We start from the raw sequence: 24,041 nt of genomic DNA on the forward strand, positions 1-24,041 counted from the left end.
AAAATCCATTTCTCAAAAGAGCAAACAGATATTTTTACATTCAATTTTGAAATCTGACATGGGGCTAGACATATTGTCAATTTCCCAGCTGCCCCAAGTCATGTGACTTGTGCTCTGATAAACTTCAATCACTCTTTACTGCTGTACTGCAAGTTGGAGTGATATCACCTCCCTCCCTTTCCCCCCCAGCAGCCAAAAAAAGAACAATGGGAAGTTAACCAGATAACAGCTCCCTAACACAAGATAACAGCTGCCTGGTAGATCTAAGAACAACACTTAATAGTAAAAACCCATGTCCCACTGAGACACATTCAGTTACATTGAGAAGGAAAAACAGCAGCCTGCCAGAAAGCATTTCTCTCATAAAGTGCAGGCACAAGTCACATGACCAGGGGCTGCTGGGAAATTGACAAAATGTCTAGCCCCACGTCAGATTTGATTATAAAAAAATCTGTTTGCTCTTTTGAGAAATGGATTTCAGTGCAGAATTCTGCTGGAGTAGCACTATTAACTGATGCGTTTTGAAAAAAACATGTTTTCTCATGACAGGATCCCTTTAACACTGCAATGCTTAACCTTTTGTTATTAACACAGTAAATATTGTATTTTAATCTAAAACAGACTGCTGTGCTTATATCCTTTCAGTACTTGAAGAAAAAGTTCCTATGCTAGGAAGTTTTTAAAATATGATTTTTTTTTTTTCTTTGCTGGCAATTTTTTTGATCGGTTGGATGTCAGAGCTTGTCATGCTTTGGCACCCTTTGCTCTATATCTCCTTAGTTGATTTTTCATTAGGATAAAGTGGTGCTGTGCACAGGGACCCGGCTTTCTTCCAAATATTATTTTGGATTTTGACATTAATCAGGTAGTTTTGCCATTGTTTTATCCAGCACCTAAATCTGAGAAGGAAAGTGTGTCTTATTTGTTGGACTTTGTCAGGTTGTTAAAGTTCTGTTTAAAACATGTTCTTTAGGAAAACTATTTTGGTGCCTATAAGGGTGCAGGCACATCCAGAGATGATGTTCCAAATGGATCCTTTCCACCATTGTCTCTGCTGAGAGTGTGAGTTCATTCTCCTAGGGCTGTAGGCGCATCTGGGTGTGCGTGCAAGAAACACACTGCGCAATGTGGCACTTTGTGTTTTACACATTTAGCTGTTTTTAGACTGTCTGTTCCACTAGGAAAGACGGAGAAAAAAAATAATTATTTTTATTAATTACACAATCATACTTTTCTTTATTTATTCCCAAAAGGGGACCCAGACCTTTCCCTATTGGCTATTGCTAGATAGTGGCATAGTTTCAAGTATCCAATTCTGTTATCTTGTAGAGTAGACTATTTTGTGGTCTTTGTTACCGAGAACCTGGATACTATGGGAGAGAAAGTTTGTTGTTGTTAGTGCTCTGAAACTGAAGGAGCAAGAGCGAGGATAAACCCCTTGGTGCCTGTGCTCATCTTCAGAAATCGGAGAAACATATTTAACAGCAAAACATCCCTTTTTTTGTTACAGTAAGGCAGGATACAGCATCAGTTTTCTTCGATGTCACAGAGGGGAGGCTGGGCAGGTAGATAAGTAAATAAGCTGAGAACAGGCAGCCGCTGGTAAAATTGGTGGATGCTAATACTGGGGTGGGTCTAACATCACTTTAGTTACATTACATTAAAGAACTGTTTTTCTGGCCTGCAACCACCTGACCCACAGGTTTCAGGCCATCCTGAATATCCACGATTTACACAAACTAATTTAATCAGGGACCAATCACTTACAAAATAAAAGATTAGGTATGAAATCCCTTCCATGTTTAGTTTCTACTAAACCATAGTGCTGTGTATAAGTATTCACCTCCTTGGATTTTTTTTTTCCTTCTTTTTGTGTTGTGTTAAAAATACGGAATTAAAATTGATTTAACTGACTTTCATCCCATTTAGTTTGCACAACACATTTAAGGTAGAAGCTAATTTTGTTTATTTCACTTCCTTAGTAGTTTGTATAAGGCCTTATGCAGTATACCTAGCTTTTGTATTTTGTAGAGTTAAAGGGGTTGTTCAACTTTAAATTAACTGTTTATTTTGAGGGGGAATAAGTGAGATGCATATCTCTTAACCCCCTTATTTTTGGCAAGGCATATGTACTGCAAAAATGATTCTTTTAACTCGTGAAAAAACCGTGCCTTTTAGTGGAGGCCTGAGGATTTGGATGTGGCTATGGGAGTTATTCATTTATGATTTCAATTTGACGACTAGTGGTTTTGCTATTTTCCCACAGATAGAACGTTCACATGTATTTAAAAGGCCCCCTCTGGTTGTTCCAGCTGGTTTTATGGGTTAGCGTGATTTATCATTCTAGATGCAGTAATTGCCTGAGCAACTTTTCCATATACATGTATTAAAAATGTTAGTGCTTTTAAAGTTATATGTAAAAACAGTTGCTATTGAAAGCAGCATTTGCTAAACTCCTGGTTGTTACATCAAAAGCTATGTTGCAAAAGCCTTCCCAGCAAAGACAAGTCTATTAATCAGCTGCCTTGTTCTAGGTCAGGGATCCCCAACCTTTTGAACCCGTGAGCAACATTCAGAAAAAAAAGCAGTTGGGGAGCAACACAAACATGAAAAATGTTCTTGGGGTGCCAAATAAGTGCTGTGATTGGCCATTTAGTAGCCCCTTTGTGGATTGTCAACCTACATTGATGCTCGGTTTGGCAGTACACCTGTTTTTTATACAACCAAAACTTGCCTCCAAGACTGGAATTAAAAAATAAGCTCCTGCGTTGAGGCCACTGGGAGCAACCTCCAAGAGGTTGGAGAGCAACATGTTGCTCACGAGCTACTGGTTGGAGACCACTATTCTAGGTTCTGGCCACATGGGCAAATTCGGGGAGATTAGTCGCCAGGTCACAAATGTCCTCTTCTTCACCGCGATTAATCTCCCCAATCTGCCTTCCGTCGGCTAAAATGAAAATCGCCTGGGGGCAGGCACACTGAGCGCTTCGTTTTCCGAAGTCGCCCGTAATTGCCTCACGAGGAAATCTCGTATTTGATTTATTTCTTATTTCCTTATGCAGGCATTAAAGGCTACAGGATTACATACATCTGACCCCAGGTTGAAAGAATGCATGGACATGCTAAGAACGTCTCTTCAAACAATGTCTGATGGTGTCATGCTAGATAAGGAACTCTTTAAAAAGTAAGTGTTATCCAGAATGCCTGGACCCTGGGGTTGTTCAGATAAGGGTTTTTTTCTGTAACTTGGATCGCATTAATTAGTTAACATAATTGAACAGCATTATTTTGGCAGGTGCAGATATAGAATCTGTTATCCAGAATGCTTGAATCCTGGGATTTTTTACATTTCTACTACAGTCTACTAAACACCATAATAGTTCACTAAATAATCCCGGCAAAGCTCATTTGTCTGTAATAGGTCAGACTTTTTTTTTTTTTTTTTTAAAGGCTTGTTTTTAATATCCATTGAGCACAGCAGTATATGTTGTTGTTGTTTTTTTCTTTTCTTTTTGTGATGTGTAAATCTTTTTGGGAAGCTCTTCATCAGAACATTTTGCTATATTTCTGGTGATAGCATATTTTCTGGAGCTTTTCAGCCATGCATCCTATAGATTCCTTAAAATTAACTTTGATGTAGACACTATTTTTGTGGTTTATTTGAACAGGTCATCTAACACGAGGGATGTCCTAAATCCAGGATTATGTTGGCTTTGGCAGAATCCTAGCACATCTTGTTGAATTTGGCCCAATCCTTATAAATCACACAAATGAATGTTCTGCATAACTATTTCCCAACTTTAAATCGATATTGACACATTCATATAAAAATTATAGTAGCGTGTCCATATCTAAAAGCTGCTGTACGTGATGCTGGCTGGGGGCAGCGCGATCCTTCCATAAGATAATTACAAATAAAAACAAGACTACATCCTATGGAAGGATTGCTCGGCCCCGGCCCAGTGTCACTGAAGCAAGGCGGAAGATCCATGAAAAAAATATTCAGCGTGCATCAGCTCCGCCTCCTAGGTATGGACACATTGCTATGATTTTTATAGGAACATGTCAGTATCGCTTTAAGTACTAGACAACTGATATATACAATTTGATACTGTTTATTCAATATGTATATATGCAAATTAATATTTGGTGTAGTATTTGGCCAAATGTTATTATGAATCCAGTATTTGTCCATACCTAAAAATTGATTCTGTATGTTATTATCCTAACATCAACAGAGTCACTTAATAGAGCCAGGCCCAACATTTTTGGGAGAGGCTTGCACCATCAGCTGAGCAAACACGTTCCTACAACCTCACCCAAACTCTGCTACGTTATTTGCGGCAGTTGGGAAACCTACAGCTGTGACAGGGCTAGGGAACAGGACGCATACAGCAGTCCTCGAGCACATTATATGGTAGTTACTAGTGATGTGCGGGTCGAGAGTCCCTACCTGCACCTGACCCGGGCCCGCTGCTCCCCTTTATTTATAGACCCGCGCCCGCCCCGCAGTGACGTCGCAAAAGGGACGGCGTAGGCGGAAGTCTATAAATTCCGGCGCCGGCAGTACTAGGCCGTGGGCGGGGAGAGCAGGAGAAGAGCTCGACCCGCAGATTTTATCCAGGGGTCGGCCCGAACCCACCCGACCCACGGGTAAACCTCACATCACTAGTGGTTACACCACTGTGTAACATGCTTAATGCAGCGTTTTCCCCAAAAATTATATTTTACGAGGGGGGAACACTTGCGTGCCTCCCCTGCTTCTTCCCCAAAAATTATATTTTACGAGGGGGGAACACTTGCGTGCCTCCCCTGCTTCTTCCAGCCTATTAAAACACTTTTAATACTATGCCTTCTTTGAATAAAGTGCTACCATCTTCTAAAAGTAGAATTTTAATATGGCGCAAAAAGGTGGGGGCTGCAGGGGAGAACAATAAGGGCTAGTCCACACGGGGAGATAGCGACGCGTTTGCGGTCGCGGCGACAAAGCGCCGCGACAGTCGCCGCGACCGGCGCAGGCGACAGTTTTGTATGGGCGCCTATGTAAAAACGCCTGTGGCCTGTGGCCTGGCGAGGCTTTTTCAGGCGACTGTTGAAAAGCGCATCGCCTCGTGTGGTTAGCACAGGCGTTTTTACATAGGCGCCCATACAAAACTGTCGCCTGCGCCGGTCGCGGCGACTGTCGCGGCGCTTTGTCGACGCGACCGCAAACGCGTCGCTATCTCCCCGTGTGGAATAGCCCTAAAACTTTAAGGTAATACAGAAGAAACAAGAAAAGACTTATCCATACTTTAAATGCTTCCTCCTATCATGCAATTTCTCTTTCTTGCTATTCTCTTACTGCCTTTTCTTAAATTTTCTCTCAATTATTATTTTTTTTTTGTTGTCATCCCTACTGGAAATTTCCGTTCGTTCACCGATTTGTGGCCAGTAGTAAAATTAAGGTGATGATTAAACATGCTTAACTATATTAACCTTAATATACCAAGTAACTTGACTCCACATTAATGAACCTCCAGTAAATTCTCTTAGAGCTGTTTGTTCTTTGGTTTGTATACGCATAGATAAATAATAAGCATAAAGTGTACTGTATAGTTTAGAAGCTCTTTTAAGGCTAAGGTCACACTGGGCGATTTTTAAAAGCGAGTATTGGTGACAAGTCATTAGTTTTGTCAACACATCAAGATTCATGCAAATCGCAAGCTAATATGTACACAGCACAGTTTGAGATCTCCTGTAGCTTTAAAACGCGCAGAGACACTTTTTGGAGCGAAAGCTGAGATATCAAGACCCTACGTAACAACGATATGAGAGGCCGCACCAGTACAGACAAACAGCATATGGAAGTGGCGCACAGCACTATGGGATGATAAGCGCTTCCTGGTAAAAGTCGCTCTAAACTTTCGTTTTGTACAAAGGCGATCGCCTTGTCGCCGCGACTTTCTTTTAAAAATCACGGGCGACTTATCGCCCAGTGTGACCTTAGCCTAAAGAGGATCTAAAGCCTAAAATAGAATAATGCTAGAAATGCTGTATTTTTTATACTAAACATAAACATGAACTTACTGCACGTGAAGCCTAATTAAACAACTGATTTATGTTTTCAAAGTGGCCGCAGGGGGCTGTCATCTTGTAACTTTGTTAAACATCTTTGCAAGACCAAGACTATGCACATGCTCAGTGTGGTCTGGGCTTCAGTTGGGAGGTTAAGCTTAGGGATCGTCATGAAGTATGAAAACGGCACAAGCAGTGGCGGAACTACCGGTGGAGCAGGGGGTGTGAGCAGGCCAGGGCCCGCACCCCCTCAGGGCAGCCCGACCGCCACAGAAATGCGGGCCGTACGGAGGGGGGCGGGGGCCCAGCTGCACGTCATGCACCAGGACCCGCCCCCACTCTAGTTACAGTACTGAGCACAAGTCAAATAATATCTGCCGTAGAAGCCTATATAAGACATTAATAATCTGAATATACAGACTGCACTGGGTCTGCGGATACAAATCTCTACACAGTTGCCGGCTGCTCTACAGGGAAACCTACAAAGCTGCTTGAGGCCAGGGAAGCAAGGTGGGGAGGCTCCCCCCTGCCGTTTGAAAGTATGATCGTTTCCCTGCAGAGCAGTTAGGGACCGTCTGACGTTTCCTATCTGCAGCTGTCAGAGCAAAACTAGGGGGAATTTCACTGCATACAGTCAGGTTTATTATAAAAACAGTACACATTTTTTAATTAAAGTATATTGGAGATAGATTTCTTTTTCATTAATGAAAGTAAAAATGGGTTGTTTTTTTTGCCTTTACATCCCCTTTAAAGGAGAAGGAAAGGTTAAAACTAAGTAAGCCTTATCAGAAAGGTCCATCTAAATATACCAGTAAACCCCAAAAGTAGTGCTGCTCTGAGTCCCCTATCAAAAGAAACACAGCATTTCTTTCCTTCTATTGTGTACACATGGGCTTCTGTATCAGACTTCCTGCCTTCAGCTTAAACATCATTGCCCTGGGCAAGAGCATGCTCAGTTTGTTTCTCTTCCCTCGCCCCCTCCCTTCTCTACTGTAATCTGAGCCCAGAGCAGAGAGAGACTCGGGCAGGAAGTGATGTCACACCATGTTAATACTGCAGCTCCTATCCTAAACAAACAGAGAGTTTCTAGAGCTTTTTACTCGGGTATGGTAAAAGATTCTACAGAATAAATATAGCATTCTAGCTTGCACTATTGCAGCTAATCTATTTGCAATAAACTGCCTCCGTAGCTTTCCTTCTCCTTTAAGGGCTGCTTCCTTTTATCTATGAACAATATACCTTCAGCACCAAAAGGGAGCTTCCGGACATGTTGGGAGACACATCTTTGCATATTGAGCGATTGCATGCATGTAACATAGGATCAGGGTTGTGTGTAGGTATTAAAGGGGTATATTAAGTATGATGCAGATCTTGATATTCTGAGACAATTTGCAAATGGATTTCATTTTCTATTTAGCCTTTTATTCAGCAACTTTCCAGATAGCAGTTTCAGCAATCCAGTGGTACAAATTACCCTAGCAACCATGCATTGATTTGAATAAGATATAGGAATACCTGAATAGAAAGATAAGTAATAAAAAGTAGCAATTACAATATATTTGTAGACTTACAGAGCATTTGATTTTAGATGGGTCAGTGACCCCCATTTGACAGTTGGAAAGAGTCCGAAGAAGACAAATTAAAAAAAAAAACTATAAATAATGAAGACCAATTGAAATTAGAATTATGTAACATACGAAAAGTTAACTTAAAGGTGAACCACACCAAGAATAAAAGCCATAGATAAAAGGGTAGTAGTCCTGGAAAGGTTTCCCAAACTGATTAAATTTTGCTCCATGTTTATTAACCATTGGGAAAAACTGGAGCAGTGCAGTGAGGTTAGTGAGCACTAGTCTTGTATCATTTATTCTTTTTATGCAATCAATTACTGAAGCTAAATATTCACATTTAAAGCTGATCTGAACGTGCCTTCAGGAGCCCATACTTCTAGTCTGGAATCACATGGAGGAACACTTTAAAATCTTTAGGGATACTACCTTCTAGCTAGAGTACCAGTACTGTACCCATGCATATTGCATATATATGTTTGAGTGTAGTTTTGTATATCAAAAAATAATTGGCTGTATTGATAGGAATATAAAGTAAAAGCTTTTTTTGATGTAATAATTTCTGTCCTCTAGCAGTGCCTGAAAACCATATTTTACCAATTTTCTAGGGTGTCTATTTTCCAAATATAAGAAGTATATGTTGTTTACCTTACTGTTTTGGAACTCGTTAATAAGCTCCGTTTGCTGGGTTGTTTGGTTTGCACGAGCTAAAGAGTAGTTTGTGAAAGATGTAATGCACTTTTTTACATTTTGGGGTCTTTGCATAAAACATAATTAGGAAATGATTTGCATATGTGCTATCAAACAATTCAGAAAAGGCATTCATCTTTGTATTTATTTTGTCTTTCTATCATAATGAGGTAGGCAAGATGCTCTAATTGTAGAAGTTATTTTTGGTTTGGTATTTTTTTATGTACAAAGGCCTATTTAACCATTTTGAATTTCTCAGAAACTCTATACTCTATATTTTTTTTTCATTCAGTTCAGCCAGGCACTTAGATTCGGCCAAATCCTGCTGAAAAAGGCCAAATCTTGGCCGAACCCTGAACTATGATTTCAAACCAACCGCATATTATGAGTGCTACTAGCTAAATGCTATTAATAGCATCTGTACCTCCACATTTTAATGTGTATCCCTTTTGAAATTTAAAAAAAATGATACAATGTAACCATAAAGTATATATGCATAACAGCCCTAGCAATGCTAATCCCTGAGATCTCTTGAAGTAGAATTGTGCATAGGGGAAGGGAACTCCAAACACCATGGGGCAGACTTATTAAAGAGTCAAATTGAAAATTCGAATTTTCTTTATTGTCAAAACTCTCAAAATTCAAATTGTGAATAATCAAAACTCAATTTGAATTTTAATTAGAATTTCGAGATTTATCAAACCATGGCCCTTTAAAAATTTGAATTAGACTATTCACCACCTAAAACCTGCCGAGTTCATGTATAAATCAGTGGGAGAGGTCCAGTGATCATTTTTAAGTGGTTAGTAACCTTCTTGACATTAGATTTTTTTTTTTTGGAGAAAAAGCTCGATTCCAGTTTAGCCGAATTCGATTCAGATTAGATTTGAGTTTTCAGGTCAGTAATATTAGTTCGAGTTTTAGATATTACATTTTTTTATTAAATAACCCCCCAATCAAATTGAATCAAGTATATTCAAATTTATTAGAGTTAAAAAAAAAACTCACATGAATTCAAATTCGACCTTTGATAAATGTGCCTCTAAGAGCTACATACTTCCCTCAATGATTTATTACCTCTGCATGGTGTCTCTAACAATTAAGCTGGCCAGAGAAGTGCAGATTTTATTCTTTGTGCCACGAACTACCATTAACCATTCAGATTAAAAGATGTAGGAAAAAGAACAACTCAGACGATGTTCTGGCCATAAATTGACAGACGGTGATCGTGCAAAAGTCATGCCCGACAAATAGTAATGACAGTAACCCACTGATATTGTCAGGCGATACATGCAGAGATATTATCATTATCGGAGAGAAACTTTCTAACCTTTCTGATCGACTAAAAGATCGATCGCCATGGTAAGTAAAATGTCTGGACATTCCACACGTGATCTGAAAATCATCTGAATCTTCATTTTGTATGACTGCATCTTTGCGTCTATGGCCAGCTTTAGAGACAGACAGATTTGGGGAGCCTAAGGCTTAGGTCCCCAAGGTAACACAGGGCTGAAGTTGACATGAAGGAAAAGCAGGTGAACCAGTGCATGAGAGTAACAAGTGGAGTGAAAGAAAAAGGGCAGGCTAGAAGGGTAACAAAGTAAAGAAAATTAAATATATTAAAGATAGATAAGAATGGGGAGGGAGTAGAGAATAACAGTAATGAAAGAAGAAATTAATTCTAAATGGAAGAGGCTTGTAGGGAAAAGTTACTTAAGGGAGTGAGATCAAAAGGTAGTACATTTTATTATTTTAACAAGAAAAGAGGAAAATATGTGTATAATGTATCTATCGGGGAAAATCTATGTGTTTCAGTGTGGTGAGGTGCCTGGCTGATAAGATATTTATTTCTGGCTGCAGTTTTTCCCTCAATAACAGATTTAACCATTTTTTTGCCCTAGCCACCCAAGCTATTTTGTAACTAATCAAAAGTGCAATACACCCCCCTCCCCGGGGGATCACTCTGCAGTAGTGGTGCTGGTTCTCCGCTAACCCGGCACGGCCCCTTAGCAACAGCAGCTTTTTGTTCACGGATCCGCACACACAAAATTTTGCAGTGCCCGAAACGATGTTGGTGATATAAATCAATAAAGAAGGGGCACTTTCCCCACTGCAGAAATTTGTGTGTGTGAACAAAAACCTATTGCTGATTATACAGAAAGTGCCATTAAACAATCATGTTCATAAGTATGAAAAAATGATATCCAGATAACTGTTAAACATGAAAGACTGACCTTATTTTAAAAATGTTTCATTTTACTTTTTGTTTGATGTAGGTGTGTTCAAAGCAACATTGTGCTGCTCACACAGGCCTTTCGAAGAAAGTTTGTGATTCCTGACTTTATGTCTTTTACATCACACATCGATGAACTTTATGAAAATGCCAGGATGTTGTCTGGCGGAAAGGTACGGTCTCACTGACTCAGCTTAGATCACGCAAATAGCAACAGCTGCAACCAGTTTAGAGAATGATATGATTTATAATATTTGAAGTCAAAAATAGTGATGAGCAAGCCTGTCCAGTTTTGCTTTGCTGAAAAATTTGCTAAACTTTTTGGTCACAAATCTTTGCCACATGAAAATTTTATTTTGTCATGCAACATTTTTGTAGCAAACTAAATTAACATCTATGGCCTTTTTTTTTTGTGGCATCTTTTTTTCTGCTTTTGGGCAACCAATAAAACATTTTATCCAAACTCTCAAGTCTTATTGACTGTGTTGATGAAATCTACAATGTTCTGCTGAATTGCATTGCAAATGTATATGCATTTTTCACAAGTATACTGTTACACACATGCCTTACATTGTTAGAGGACCTGCTATCCATTACACTACAATCCCTTTTTCAATAGAAAATAAAAATACTCCCATGTTGCCAATTTCTTAAAAACATGTCTGGGATTTTTGACACCCACTTATGGTGAACTGATAATAGTATCCAATACTACACTTAGGTAGTTATTTATCAAAGTTCGAATTTATCTCAATATTTTCTGAAAAAACTCCGACCGTCTTCATGGGTTTTTTGGGCTTATTTATTAATACACTTTCCCGAAATTTTTGTTCGTTAAAAAATCGTGAAAAATCAGATTTTCACCGATTTTTCATCCGAAAGCTCAGAAAACATCGGGTTATTGCCAAAAACCTTGGCACATCAAAAAATCATTGGGACTTCTCCCATTGACTTATATGCAACCTCGACAGGTCTGAGATGTGGATTTTCAGATTCGGACTCCTCTGGGTTTAATAAATTTCGAAAAATTTGTGATTTTTTTTTTTTTTAAAAAAAGTCGGATTTTATTTTAAAAAAAATCTAATTTTTTTGTGATTTTTGCATTCGGAGTTTAGTAAATAACCCGCTTAGTAAGTCTGTTGCTGCAAACTGTTGTCATAAACACATTTATAACTAATCAATAGAGCAAAGACATGGTAGCTTGACCATTGGACAATAGCCAATCAAAAAGCTGCTGCTTTTACCTAAACCAAGGATTTGATTCATATATCAAAGCAGATGCATATATTGTAAATCATTATCAATTATATAAAAACTGCAATGCTACAGCATGTATCCATGTTTCTAACTGAATAGCCAAAAACTATTTTGTTTGGAATCACTTGCCGCTATTATTTTGTAGTTGACAGTATTACAAATCTTATTTTCAGGACAACCTGTTTTATCTAACGGTTTCTTTCTTTTCTTTACAGGTTGCAGATTACATTCCTCAAATAGCTAAATTCAGCCCTGATTTGTGGGGAGTTTCTATTTGTACTGTAGATGGCCAAAGGTAAATTCTTCAAAAATAAGTATTAACCCTAGTGCAGTCCGTTATCTTGCAAAGTTTAAAAGGGCTCATTTATTATATCCCTGGACCCAAATTGAAGAACCCTAAATGGAACAAAATTGTGTCCCTTAGTGTACAGTTACACAGCACTTTCATCCAGGGGATTGCTGTGCTCTGTACCATGCACATGCCAATATTCAAACTTAAAGGGCTTGTTTACCTTTCAGTTTAATTTCAGTATGATGTAGAGCAGTGATATTTTGAAACAATTTGCGATTGATTTTTTATTATTTGTGGTTTTGAGTTATTTAGCTTTTTTTATTCAGCAGCTCTCCAATTTCAGCTGCTAGGGTCCAAATTACCCTAGTAACCATGCATTGAGATGAATAAGAGACAGGAATATGAATAGAAGAGGCCTGAATAGAAAGATTAGTAATAAAAACTAGCAAGAACAATACATTTGTAGCCTTACAGAGAATTTGTTTTTTAGATGGGGTCAGTGACCCACCATTCGAAAGCTGGGAAGAGTCAGAAGAAGGCAAATAATTCAAAAACTATAAAAATGGATGAAGGCAAATTGAAAAGTTTCTTAGAATTAGCCATTCTAAAACATACGAAAAGTTATTTTAAAGGTGAAATACCACTTTAAAGCCCACGTGATGTTCTCATCCTGCCCACTTTTGAATACACCACTTCACAATGCAAGGACTGCTGTATTCATTGGAGAAGTATAGTGGGTAAGCCCCCCATCCCATCTAACACTCTCCCATCACCCTCCTCATAACCCATGATCCTTTTAATATAGCCCTCTCTGCACTTGTGTACAGGGAAAAGGACCAAGTTATGCCTCTGGTCTTGGGTGCTAAAGCATGGCAGTTTACTTATACTTTGTATCTTGCTTTAAATTTGGTAAATGAGCCTTAAAGTCTCTGAAGCTTTCCCTAGTTTAATACATACTTAATGGCACTGCCTTTTTCCCCTCAGAGACTAGTGCCTATAGGATGGAAGGCTTTATAAGAACAGATTAAGAGATTATCATTCCAAATTAGAATTTCAAATGTCAGCAACGTGTTGAAGATCTGACACATATACTGTGTAAGCGTTTCTTAAACACCGTTGCTGTTTCCATGTAATGATTACGCACCGATACAGTTATTAAATAACTGTACATATTTTTTGAAATTATTTAATTGGTTTTCTTTTAACGTAGCAATAAACCTACAGTTCTGACTGATCAAAGTGTCTAATCTGTTTCCCCTCATCATTGCTTAAAAGTCAGGCCACGATCATAAAGGTCACAATGTTTGCAAAATGAACAGTGCACATTTGACATAAGCACAGCATAATGGTTTGGCTAAAATCAAGAAATAAAATTGTCAGCAATTCTGGAGGAGGGGTATTCATTCTTAGAAGGCATAATGTTGTTACATAAATTAAAGGGGATGAAGTTGAATTTAGATTGTAATAACACGGGCAAACGTTACAATTTTTATATATATTTAATGAATTTATGATATAGTTTATAATATGTATTTATTTTATGTAAAGAACTCTCTTTACTGCCACCCCCACTCCTCAAGAGTAGCCACTAGGCCTGTTGTCCCAATTTACCGTTGACATGTTACTTGAAAAAGCATTTGTCTTTATGTATTCAGTTTAGATGAGTTACTTGTGTTCCTTTTAATCTGTTTCCTCACAGGCATTCAGCAGGTGATACCAAAGTACCATTTTGCCTCCAGTCTTGTGTGAAACCTTTAAAATATGCCATTGCAGTAAATGACCTCAGTACAGAGTATGTGCACAGATATGTTGGGAAAGAGCCCAGTGGCTTACGCTTCAACAAATTATTTCTAGATGAAGATGGTAGGTGAATGTATATGTATTTTTCAACAATAAACTTTTCAGTTGAACTGTAATGCATATAATACAATGTTTTTGTGCTGTAGTACACTATTCATCAACAGCTGAAACAAGTCTGTTTCATTCATGGCTTTCCAGATATACTCCTGAAGGCTTTATTATAAATAAAACAGCTTGTAATGAAATGCAGTCAATGTATCACTCTTATATAGCAGGAGTCTTTCAGGCGACTAATCCCTCCGAAAAGCCTTCCCACCGGATAGAATCTACTGTAAATCGGTGGCGTGTTGAAACGCTTCGTTTTCCGAAGTTTCCTTGTGAGGCAACGAAAACGAAGCGCTCAGAGCGCGATCCTGCTGGAGATTTTGATTCTAGCCGACGGGTAGGCAGTTCGGGGAGATTAGTTGCCCGAAGAAGAGGCGATTTGTTGACATCTGGGCCGGATTTACATAGAGGGCACCCCTAGGCCTGCTGTCGTTCGTCGACCACGTCATTCAAATTTCATCATCAGGACTGGAAATGGGGATTGGCGCACAGAAGATTTAAAAAACTGTTGTATCTCCTGCTCATCCCCAGTGTTTCTGAACCAATGTGGGTGTGGTTGGGCAGCATGTCGCCCCCTAAAATCCTGCCGCCCTAGACCCGGGCCTTGGTGGCCTCTCTACAAATCCGGACCTGGTCGCCGGGCGACTAAATCTCCCCGAATTTTCGTGTGTGTCTTTGCTCTTAAAAGCAGCTGTTAGAAGTGATACAATAGTTGCTAATATTCCACAGATGCTGCTGAGAAATGTAGCAACTAAATGTAGCAATTTGTAACAGTTCAGAGTCTGCACCTGGATCACTGAGATCTAGTAAAATATAATATTAAACGAATATTACGACTTCAATTTTGGGAAAATGGTAAAAGATGGAAAGCAATTGCAAAAAGTCTTTGTTTATGGTGAACAATCTGAAAACAACTGAACTGAAAATTTTTTTGGAAGGTGAAAAACCTATTTAAGACCCATCATATTTCAAGACTTCTAATACTTTATTCATATTTCAGACAAACCGCACAATCCTATGGTAAATGCTGGTGCTATTGTGATCACTTCTTTAATAAAGGTGAGTTATTTGTAGAAAACAATTTTTTTTTTTTCTTCTTCTAACTGGTTTTATAGTTAAATAGAAATACAGGTATGGGACCTATTATCCAGAATACTCGGGACATGCGGTTTTCTGGATAATGGATCTTTCCATAATTTGTGTCTACTTACCTTTGGTCAACTGGAAAAAAAATGTAAACTTAAACGAAACCCAATGGGACTGTTTTGCCCCAACTAAGGATCCATTATATCATAGTTTGGATCAAGTACAAGGCACTGTTTCAATATTACAGAGAGAAAGGAAATCATTTAAAAAAAAAAAATAATATTTGATTAAAATGGACTCTATGGGAGATGGCTTTCTGCATAATGGGTTTCCAGATAACGGATTCTAAACCTGTACTGTGAATGGGTATATCTGATTAACTCCTTAAAGGAAAACTATAGTCCCAAACAATGTTGCTCTCTGTAAATATTTTGCATAAAACAGCTCATATATAAAACCCTGTATCATGTAAATAAACCATTTTCATAATAATATACTTTTTAAGTATGCACCATTAGGTATTTTAAAAAAATAAGGGCCGCCCCCTGGGGATCGTATGATTCACGGTGCACACAAACATACCAAACAAACCATACTTGTTAGGTCACATGAGCCAATTAACGGACAGAGTTCTGCCTTTTGCTTCCATACTTCTTCCTGTTACATTTAGAGTTGCAGTATTTCTGGTCAGGTGATCTCTGAGACAGCACACTGACCATCACAAAATGGTGGTTCAAGGCAAGAGATGTAAAGGGCTAATATTTACTTAAATATATATTCCAGTTTGGTAAAATTCTTTAATATGCCACTTAATATGATGTAAACTATCTGTTACTTAAGTATTCGTTTTGGGGGTAAAGTTTTCCTTTAAATGCAGACATTGCTCAAAATGTCTGTGTTTATTCAGTTTCACACTGTAGCCTAGTAGCCAGTATTTGTACGTAATGTGTATATGTGATGTAGACACTCTTGTTTGTACAGTGCTGTAAAATATGTTGATGGTTTTTAAATATCAGATAGTAGTATTGGTTACTGGGAGGCTGATGAAATATATTTATTGAGCTTTGTGCAATAGCTTTATGGCAATGTTCGTCTATAGTGATAAATCTTACACATTAGACACAAAAAAAAATGCTCCTTTATAAAAGAGAAGGAAATGTGTTTTCTTTAAGAGTGCATTACTTGCTTTAACTCTTCCAAAGTCTAGTTTCCAAATGAAATGGTGCTACTATGTGAGGCCACATGTGTCTTGCTTTTGCTTTACAGTAAATCTAAGCTTACAAGGATTTATTTTTGATACCATGACCTTCCTCACTGAGCTGGCTGATAGTGGGAGGCTCCAGTTACCAACCAGCCAACTGCTCCTGTGGAGTGAATGTCAATTTTTTATTTCCCCGGTATATGTTCTTAGAAGCAATTACCAGGCAAATGGTTAATGTAACATGGACAGGTGTTTGTGGGTGTTTTTTGTTTTTTTGACAGTGCATACATAATCCACCAAGATATTGATCTTATTGATGTTCGAATTTTCTTGACAACTGGCTCTCACTCTTGAAACAATGTAGCTGAAGCAGCTGATTATATTAGCTGAATGAGAGTTGATTTCAGAATCTAAGAAAAGAGAGTGATATCTTTTTTTTTTTTTTCTACTTCTATATTTTTTTATTTATGATTGCTGCGTTTAACAAGACATCTGTATATTTTTGTTCAGTAAAAGTTATATGAAATATTTAAAAGGGGAAATGTTTTCAGAATGCAGCAATTCATTTTGCTCCTCATATAATCCTGTAATAAATAAAAACTGCACCATCAAGATTGACACTATCCCTTTAATTGATGCCATGCAAAAGTTTAATTTTATGCTAGTATTTTCATTATTGGGGGTAGAGTTGCCTATACAAATATTGAAATGTTTTTTTTTCCTTTTACAGCAAGGAGCAAGCAATGCAGAAAAATTTGATTATGTAAGTAAATATTTTGTTGTTACAGTGTTGAGAGACTAAGCAATAGAACAAACAAATTAAAACATTAGAAATCTAGATCTGATACTAAGAATTACAATTGCAGTTTGGAACACTATGCCTTATGTCTGCTAAAAATCTTGTATGCATTAAATATCAATAGGATTGTTATGCAGCTAAAACTTCAAGTACAAGCCACTGTTTTTGTTTTTATAGAGAAAAATGAATAAAAAAATGAAAATATAATTTTTTTTCTTAAAATGCAGCCTATGGGAGATGGCCTTTAGTAATTCAGATGTTTCTGGATAGCAAGTTTCTGGAAAAGTGATCCCATACCTAGTGCAGAATAATGGTACATTATATTTAAATGCATCTAAAACACTTCAATTTTTTGGTGTTACTGGTCCTTTAGCCTGTTGTGTGGCCATTAGTCTGCTTATAACAATGCAAATGTTGATTCAACCAAAATGAGCCCCAAGGTTTTTAAAACTAATTTTTGTCTTTTGTATTTGTAGGTGATGCAGTTTTTAAATAGGATGGCTGGTAACGAATATGTGGGGTTCAGTAATGCCACGTAAGTGACTAACTTAATATATTTTTTGTCCTTATAGCATTCACACTCTTAGAACTGCAAGTTTTGATTTTCTGTATTAAAGAGGGCATACATTCAGGAATAAACACAATTAAAACGGCCCTCCTAATTCATTAATTATCTTTGCTATTTCATTCTCCCCAGGTTATTTTCTTTTTTCATTTGATGGAGTACTGTAAAAATATAATTATGAAAAGACTACATGGGAGCCCTCTCTTCATAAAAATAATTGCTTGCTTTCTAATAAAGCTTACTTATGACCAAGGAAGTGAAAAAAATCACGTTTTAAATTACATACTCTACTCCCATGTTTCCTCTTTGCCAACGCAAATGTCATGTAATCTGCAAAGTTAATAACACAAAACCTTTAGCTTAATCCAAACAGCCTGAACATTTTTCTTCTCTCGCCCAGGCACACATGTATAAAAGACAACCAATCAGCCACAGTTAGGCAAAGAAAAACATAATTTGCAATTGGATAGAAAATGTGGGGTTATTCTTTAGAGGACCATTTAGCTTTGCTAATGTCAAAGGGTTGTTTTCACTACTACAGGCCAAACAGCCCTCCCTGCCTGTAACTGTATCCCATAGTAATCTAAGGAAACTACTATGTGAAGCACATGTATGTGCTGGTAGACCTCTGCTACATGTTTGCTTGATCATTTCTGATTGGAGATCCACCTGTCAATGCTACATGTGCTTTAGACACAACTTTTTATATTTATGGAAATTGAGAGCAGACACAAAGTGACATTTTACCTCCGCTTTTTAACTTTCTTTTTTTTTTACATTGTCACTTTAAAATATTTTTACCCCTTGCATTACAGAATGTTCTGGCATTGAATGTAGGTTTCTCCTTGTATATATGAATCATGCTCTCTATGAAGAAGTCTTAATGGCATGTACAGTCATTTTTTTATTTTAAAATAGATGTATGTTGTCGTGATGAATCAAATAAGCGGTGGTGGCTTTAATATATTTCTTCTTTTTACTTTGTAAGGTTTCAGTCGGAGAGAGAAAGTGGAGATCGAAATTTCGCTATTGGATATTACCTTAAAGAAAAAAAGGTTCGCTCCTAATCTCCCATTTTTCAATTCTAATGTCAGTTGCACTTGAAATTTAAATTATACAAGTTAGAGCCCCATTTTTATAAACAATGGCAACTCGTCACTCTAACGACTGGATAGCATTATCCACTATCAGTTCTTGGTACCAGGATTAATATCTCTCCTATACTTAACACTATGTGTACCAGGGATACAATTACCCACCCAAATATAGTGCTGCTGAAGTGTCCATATTGTACTGAGAGAAAAGGCACAACTATTTGTCCTCCAGACTATAAGTTTAAGGGCATAAAGGCTGCTTCTTTGGGTGCAGCTCACAAGGAAAAGAGCAAATATAGGATACTTTGTGTCTGTTTTTTCCCTTGGCAGTTGTATAGTAAATTAGATCTTTCATCTTTATTCAGAACAAATTACAAATAGAAAATCGAGTCACAGCTGATTGCTTAAAGTGCTTTGCAGTTAACACCACCAGAAAGTTGTATACCTAAATTGCCCTGTACCTTAATAGAGCACCCTGTTCAGACAGCTCCCTTGCTCTTAACCCTGTCTGCCAATCATGTATCTCTTACATGCTGACATTTATGAAAATAGACTGCTGCAAAGTGCAAGCTCTGAGTATCATTTCAGTAATTTCATCAAAACTGCTACATTTAGGAAAACTTAGTAGTGGAGAGTAGAAGGACATATTTACCTAGTCAGAATGCATTCTTTCCAAAAAGGTATGGTTTTCTGGGCTATAGTGCTTTGGAAATTTACACATATTTAGATTTTATTTTTAACATGTTTAGTTATTTAGAAGTATGTTTCTTGTAACAAAAGTTTCAAACAAAGATTGAGATACAAAGCTTTGGTTACCCTGAATTAAAAGATAGTATACCTTAGTAAACTTCCCCTATAATTCTAGTGTGTAAGCGCATTCACGAGAGGGTGAGGAGAGGGGAAAAAAATTTATTTTCCAAATATGTCTGATGCAACGTTCTGGAGTTCTGGAGTAATTTTATTATATGGGTTCTGCCCATTTCCAGTAGGGTAGGATCGACAGCAACCAATCAGCAAGTGTGTCTTTTGCAGATAAAATAATGAATATAAACCTCTCATTGGCTGCTATAGGTGACTCCAGTCTTTTTATGAATTGTAAATGTTCTAAATCAATTATAGTTTGCTTATTGGTGTGTACTGTTATTGAGTGCCATTTAATTATCCTTTTTCTTTTCCTTTCTGCAGTGCTTCCCAGAGCACACTGATATGGTTGGCATTCTGGACTTTTATTTCCAGGTACAAAACTGAGCAATGTATTTTGGGTTTTTATGTTTTTTCTTTACATAATAATGTTATTTTAAAGGAAAACTATACCCCCCAAACAATGTAGGTCTCTATAAAAAGATATTGCATAAAACAGCTCATATGTAAAATCCTGCTTCATGTAAATAAACCATTTTCATAATAATACACTTTTCTAGTAGTATGTGCCATTGGGTAATCCTAAATAGAAAATTGCCATTTTAAAAAATAAGGGCCGCCCCCTGGGATCGTAGGATTCACTGTACTAACAAAGATACCAACAAACTATACATGTTAGGTCACATGAGCCAATGAACAGACAGAGTTGTGTCTTTTGCTTCCTCACTTCTTCCTGTTACAGTTAGAGTTGAAGTATTTCTGGTCAGGTGATCTCTGAGACAGCATACAGACCATCACAAAATGGTGGCTCAAGGCAAGAGATGTAAAAGGGCAAGATTTACTTAAATATATATTCCAGTTTGGTGAGATTCTTTAATATGCCACTTAATATGATATGAACTATCTGTTGCTTAAGTGTTCATTTTGGGGGTATAGTTTTCCTTTAAAGTCAAGAACATATATTTTATTATATTATACATTTCTGAGTAGTGTTAAATGTACAGTTTTAATAATTGTTATTCCTTTATCATCTTCAATGAACTTAAGTGCACTGCTTATATTTAACATGTTTTTTTCCACAGAATTGGTTTTATTAACTTTATGATTCCCAAACTATGGAGCTGAAGTATTGGAACTGGACTCAAAATGAAAGCCAATTAGGGGGACATTTAAGGGTTAAAGGAGAAGGAAAGTCGCAATTGCTGGAGGTGCCAAAAGTTAGGCAATCAAGTCATCAACCAAAAGCACACCTTTTTTCCTAGACTATATACAATAATTAAGTGATATGCCAAATCTCGTAGAAGATTTGTTGGAATTCATTGATTGGAACAAGCAAGCAGCCCACAGTTTCCTATTTACATCCTTATGCACCACAGTCCTTTTATTCAGGTTCAGGGCCCAGGTTCAATACGTAGATCAGATCCACAGGAGATTTTCTAATTTCCCTGCACATATGGCAGTGGACTTGGAGTATGAGCCAAAACAAATCCTAGCATTGCTGCATGCACATAATCATTATGATGAGAGAGACTTAGGCTGCTATCAGTACTATACAGATTAATTGTTATTATATTGCATTCTGCCCATCTGTACCAAAATACACATGATAGCCACAGGGCCCATCATCTCCATAATGCATCCTTAAAATCATATCTCAAAAACAAGTCTCGCCCTCATCCATCAAGCTACTGTTAAAGGAACAGTTTAGTATAAAAAAAACTTGATGAATAGATAGTATGTGCAAAATAAGAAAAAAAAAATTCTAATATAGTTAGCCAATAATGTAATTTATAAAGGCTGGAGTGTACAGATATCTAACATAATAGTCTGAACACAACTTCCTGCTTTTCAGCTCTCTAACTCTGTTAGTCAGCGACTTTAAAGGAAAACTATACCCCCCCAAACAATGTAGGTCTCTATAAAAAGATATTGCATAAAACAGCTCATATGTAAAACCCTGCTTCATGTAAATAAACCATTTTCATAATAAAATACTTTTCTAGTAGTATGTGCCATTGGGTAATCATAAATAGAAAATTGCCATTTTAAAAAATACGGGCTGCCCCGTTGCATCGTACGATTCACTGTGCACACAAACATATCAAACACAACATACTTGTTAGGTCACATGAGCCAATTAACAGACAGAGTTCTGCCTTTTGCTTCCACACATCTTCCGGTTACAGTTAGAGTTGCAGTATTTCTGGTCAGGTGATCTCTGAGACAGCACACAGACCATCACAAAATGGGGGTTCAAGGCAAGAAATGTAAAAGAGCAGAATTTACTTAAATATATATTCCAGTTTGGTAAGATTCCTTAATATGATGTAAGCTATCTGTTACTTAAGTGTTCATTTTGGGCGGTATAGTTTTCCTTTAAAGGGGGGCCACATGGGACATAATTGTTCAGAGAGATTGCCACTGATCCTCAAGTCGAGTCAAGAGTGCGTTTATTGTCATTTCATCCATATACGTTTGTCAAGTACACAGTGAAACGAAACATCGTTCCTCGAGGACCATGGTGCTACACACAACATAGATGTACCAATCGGTGGAAACCAAGAGAGCTTCAAAATGTTTTGACTATTATGTTAGACATCCAGTCACTCCAGCCTTTATACATTACATTTTTGGCTAACTAACTATATTGAAAACGTATTTATTTTGCACAGACGATCTATTTACCCAGTTTTTATTTTTACACTGAACAATTCCAGCACTCAAAACCTCTCCATAGCAGAATAGTATAGTAAATTTCATTCTCTAAGAGTCTTGTCCATTTCATGGTTAATATTAAGAGACTTTTTAGATTTATTTGAAGCAGGGCTGGCAAGCAGGATTATAGAGATACAAATCAGTGGAGAGACCCAGAACATAGCAAACTGAGTACATACAAAGTTCAGTAAATGGGTGCATTTCCTTGGTGCAGCAGACCCACATAGCCATGCACACACAGGCAGACAGACTCACCCTTGTTTTTTTACACACGGACACAGTCGCCCACACAGAAACTCGATAATAATTTCTTCCCCACACTAATGCAGAAATGTGTTCTGACACTCTCTCGCATAACACCATATGACCAGGCTGTGACTCAGTCTCTAAATGAAAACAAAGTAAGAAGTATCAGAGCTGCCAAAAGCAGAGAAAATAGTCAGTTCCTGAATTCTTAAAGACATTTGGCTCAGTATTTTGAGATATATAATGATGTTTATCATTACACACACATACATAAATGCATACAGATTCATATTTAGTCTCTCTCACACACACTTCCAAGACATGGTTATTAATATAAAGTTGGTTTTCTCTTTGTTCTATAACAGCCTCTACACTAGATTTCTGAACATTTTTGAAGAGTATATTTTTACACTATGGCATAAGCCACGCAGTTAACAAGAGTAAACCTTCACTTCCCTTACTCTGTGCCAGGTTAATGGTGGATAAACTATAGGGTTCCACTTGGTAGTCCATTTTCTTTTTTTGACATTTGTAACATATTTAAAAATATTGATAAATAATTCTAGGATCCAGCAGAATACCAAATCCTCCACTGAAATTGGGGTCAAATGCAGAACTGAATTTGGTTTTGACTAAGGATATGGCTGAATCAGATTACTGCAAAAAAGTAATGGGATCTGTCCAAGTCCTGGATTCAGCACATCCCTATTTAAAAGCTGGGTAATTTTATTCACATGTATGCGTTTCTGTATACAGGTATGGGACCTGTTATCCAGGATGCTAGGGGCTTTCCAGATAATGTATCTTTCTGTAATTCAGATCTTCATATCTTAAGTCTATTAAAAAATAATTTAAACATTAAATAAACACAGTAGGCTTGTTTTGCTCCCAATGAGGAGTAATTATATCTTAGTATAATAATGTTTAATTATAACAGAAAAAAAGGAAATAATTTTATCCAAAAAAAAAAAATATATATATATATATATATATATATATATTTATATATATATTAATTGTACAGGCATGAATTCCTATCACTGACATGTTTTATTTATTTTCAGTTATGTTCCATAGAAGTTACTTGTGAATCGGCCAGTGTCATGGCAGCAACCTTGGCCAATGGTGGCTTCTGTCCGATAACAGGGGAGAGGATTCTGAGTCCTGAAGCAGTCAGAAACACATTAAGTTTAATGCACTCTTGTGGAATGTACGACTTTTCAGGAGAGTTTGCTTTTCATGTAAGACTCTTAAGACCTTCACTGCTTGTCGCAACAAATTATATATTTCTATTATAATGGCTTAGAATAGATCTGATTGTTTCAATATTCTATACCTAGGTCTTGTAGGAAAATCCAATATTATTCTCTCTGTATTGTCTGACAGCCCTTAGCTCTGTTAAATGCTGATGGTTATAATTCAAAAGCAGCAGCAGTCCTCTGTCCATATTGTATTGAAAGAGCAATTTTAGAATT

General features: G+C 37.3%; 1 protein-coding gene across 2 annotated transcripts in view; it reads left to right on the top strand.

Moving 5' to 3' along the window:
- The window catches only part of gls.S (glutaminase S homeolog), a 62,769-nt gene that overhangs the window by 14,438 nt on the left and 24,290 nt on the right, over positions 1 to 24,041 (top strand). For both annotated transcript variants that reach the window (XM_018239037.2, XM_018239036.2), the window contains exons 3-12: positions 3,063 to 3,184; positions 10,589 to 10,718; positions 12,018 to 12,097; positions 13,794 to 13,957; positions 15,000 to 15,058; positions 17,017 to 17,049; positions 17,562 to 17,620; positions 18,639 to 18,705; positions 19,930 to 19,980; positions 23,631 to 23,807. In XM_018239037.2, the coding sequence (XP_018094526.1) occupies positions 3,063 to 3,184; positions 10,589 to 10,718; positions 12,018 to 12,097; positions 13,794 to 13,957; positions 15,000 to 15,058; positions 17,017 to 17,049; positions 17,562 to 17,620; positions 18,639 to 18,705; positions 19,930 to 19,980; positions 23,631 to 23,807 (942 nt within the window). The remainder of the gene's footprint in view (positions 1 to 3,062; positions 3,185 to 10,588; positions 10,719 to 12,017; positions 12,098 to 13,793; positions 13,958 to 14,999; positions 15,059 to 17,016; positions 17,050 to 17,561; positions 17,621 to 18,638; positions 18,706 to 19,929; positions 19,981 to 23,630; positions 23,808 to 24,041) is intronic.

The sequence above is a fragment of the Xenopus laevis genome, chromosome 9_10S, assembly GCF_017654675.1.
Source record: "Xenopus laevis strain J_2021 chromosome 9_10S, Xenopus_laevis_v10.1, whole genome shotgun sequence".
NCBI classification, from domain to species: Eukaryota; Metazoa; Chordata; class Amphibia; order Anura; family Pipidae; genus Xenopus; species Xenopus laevis.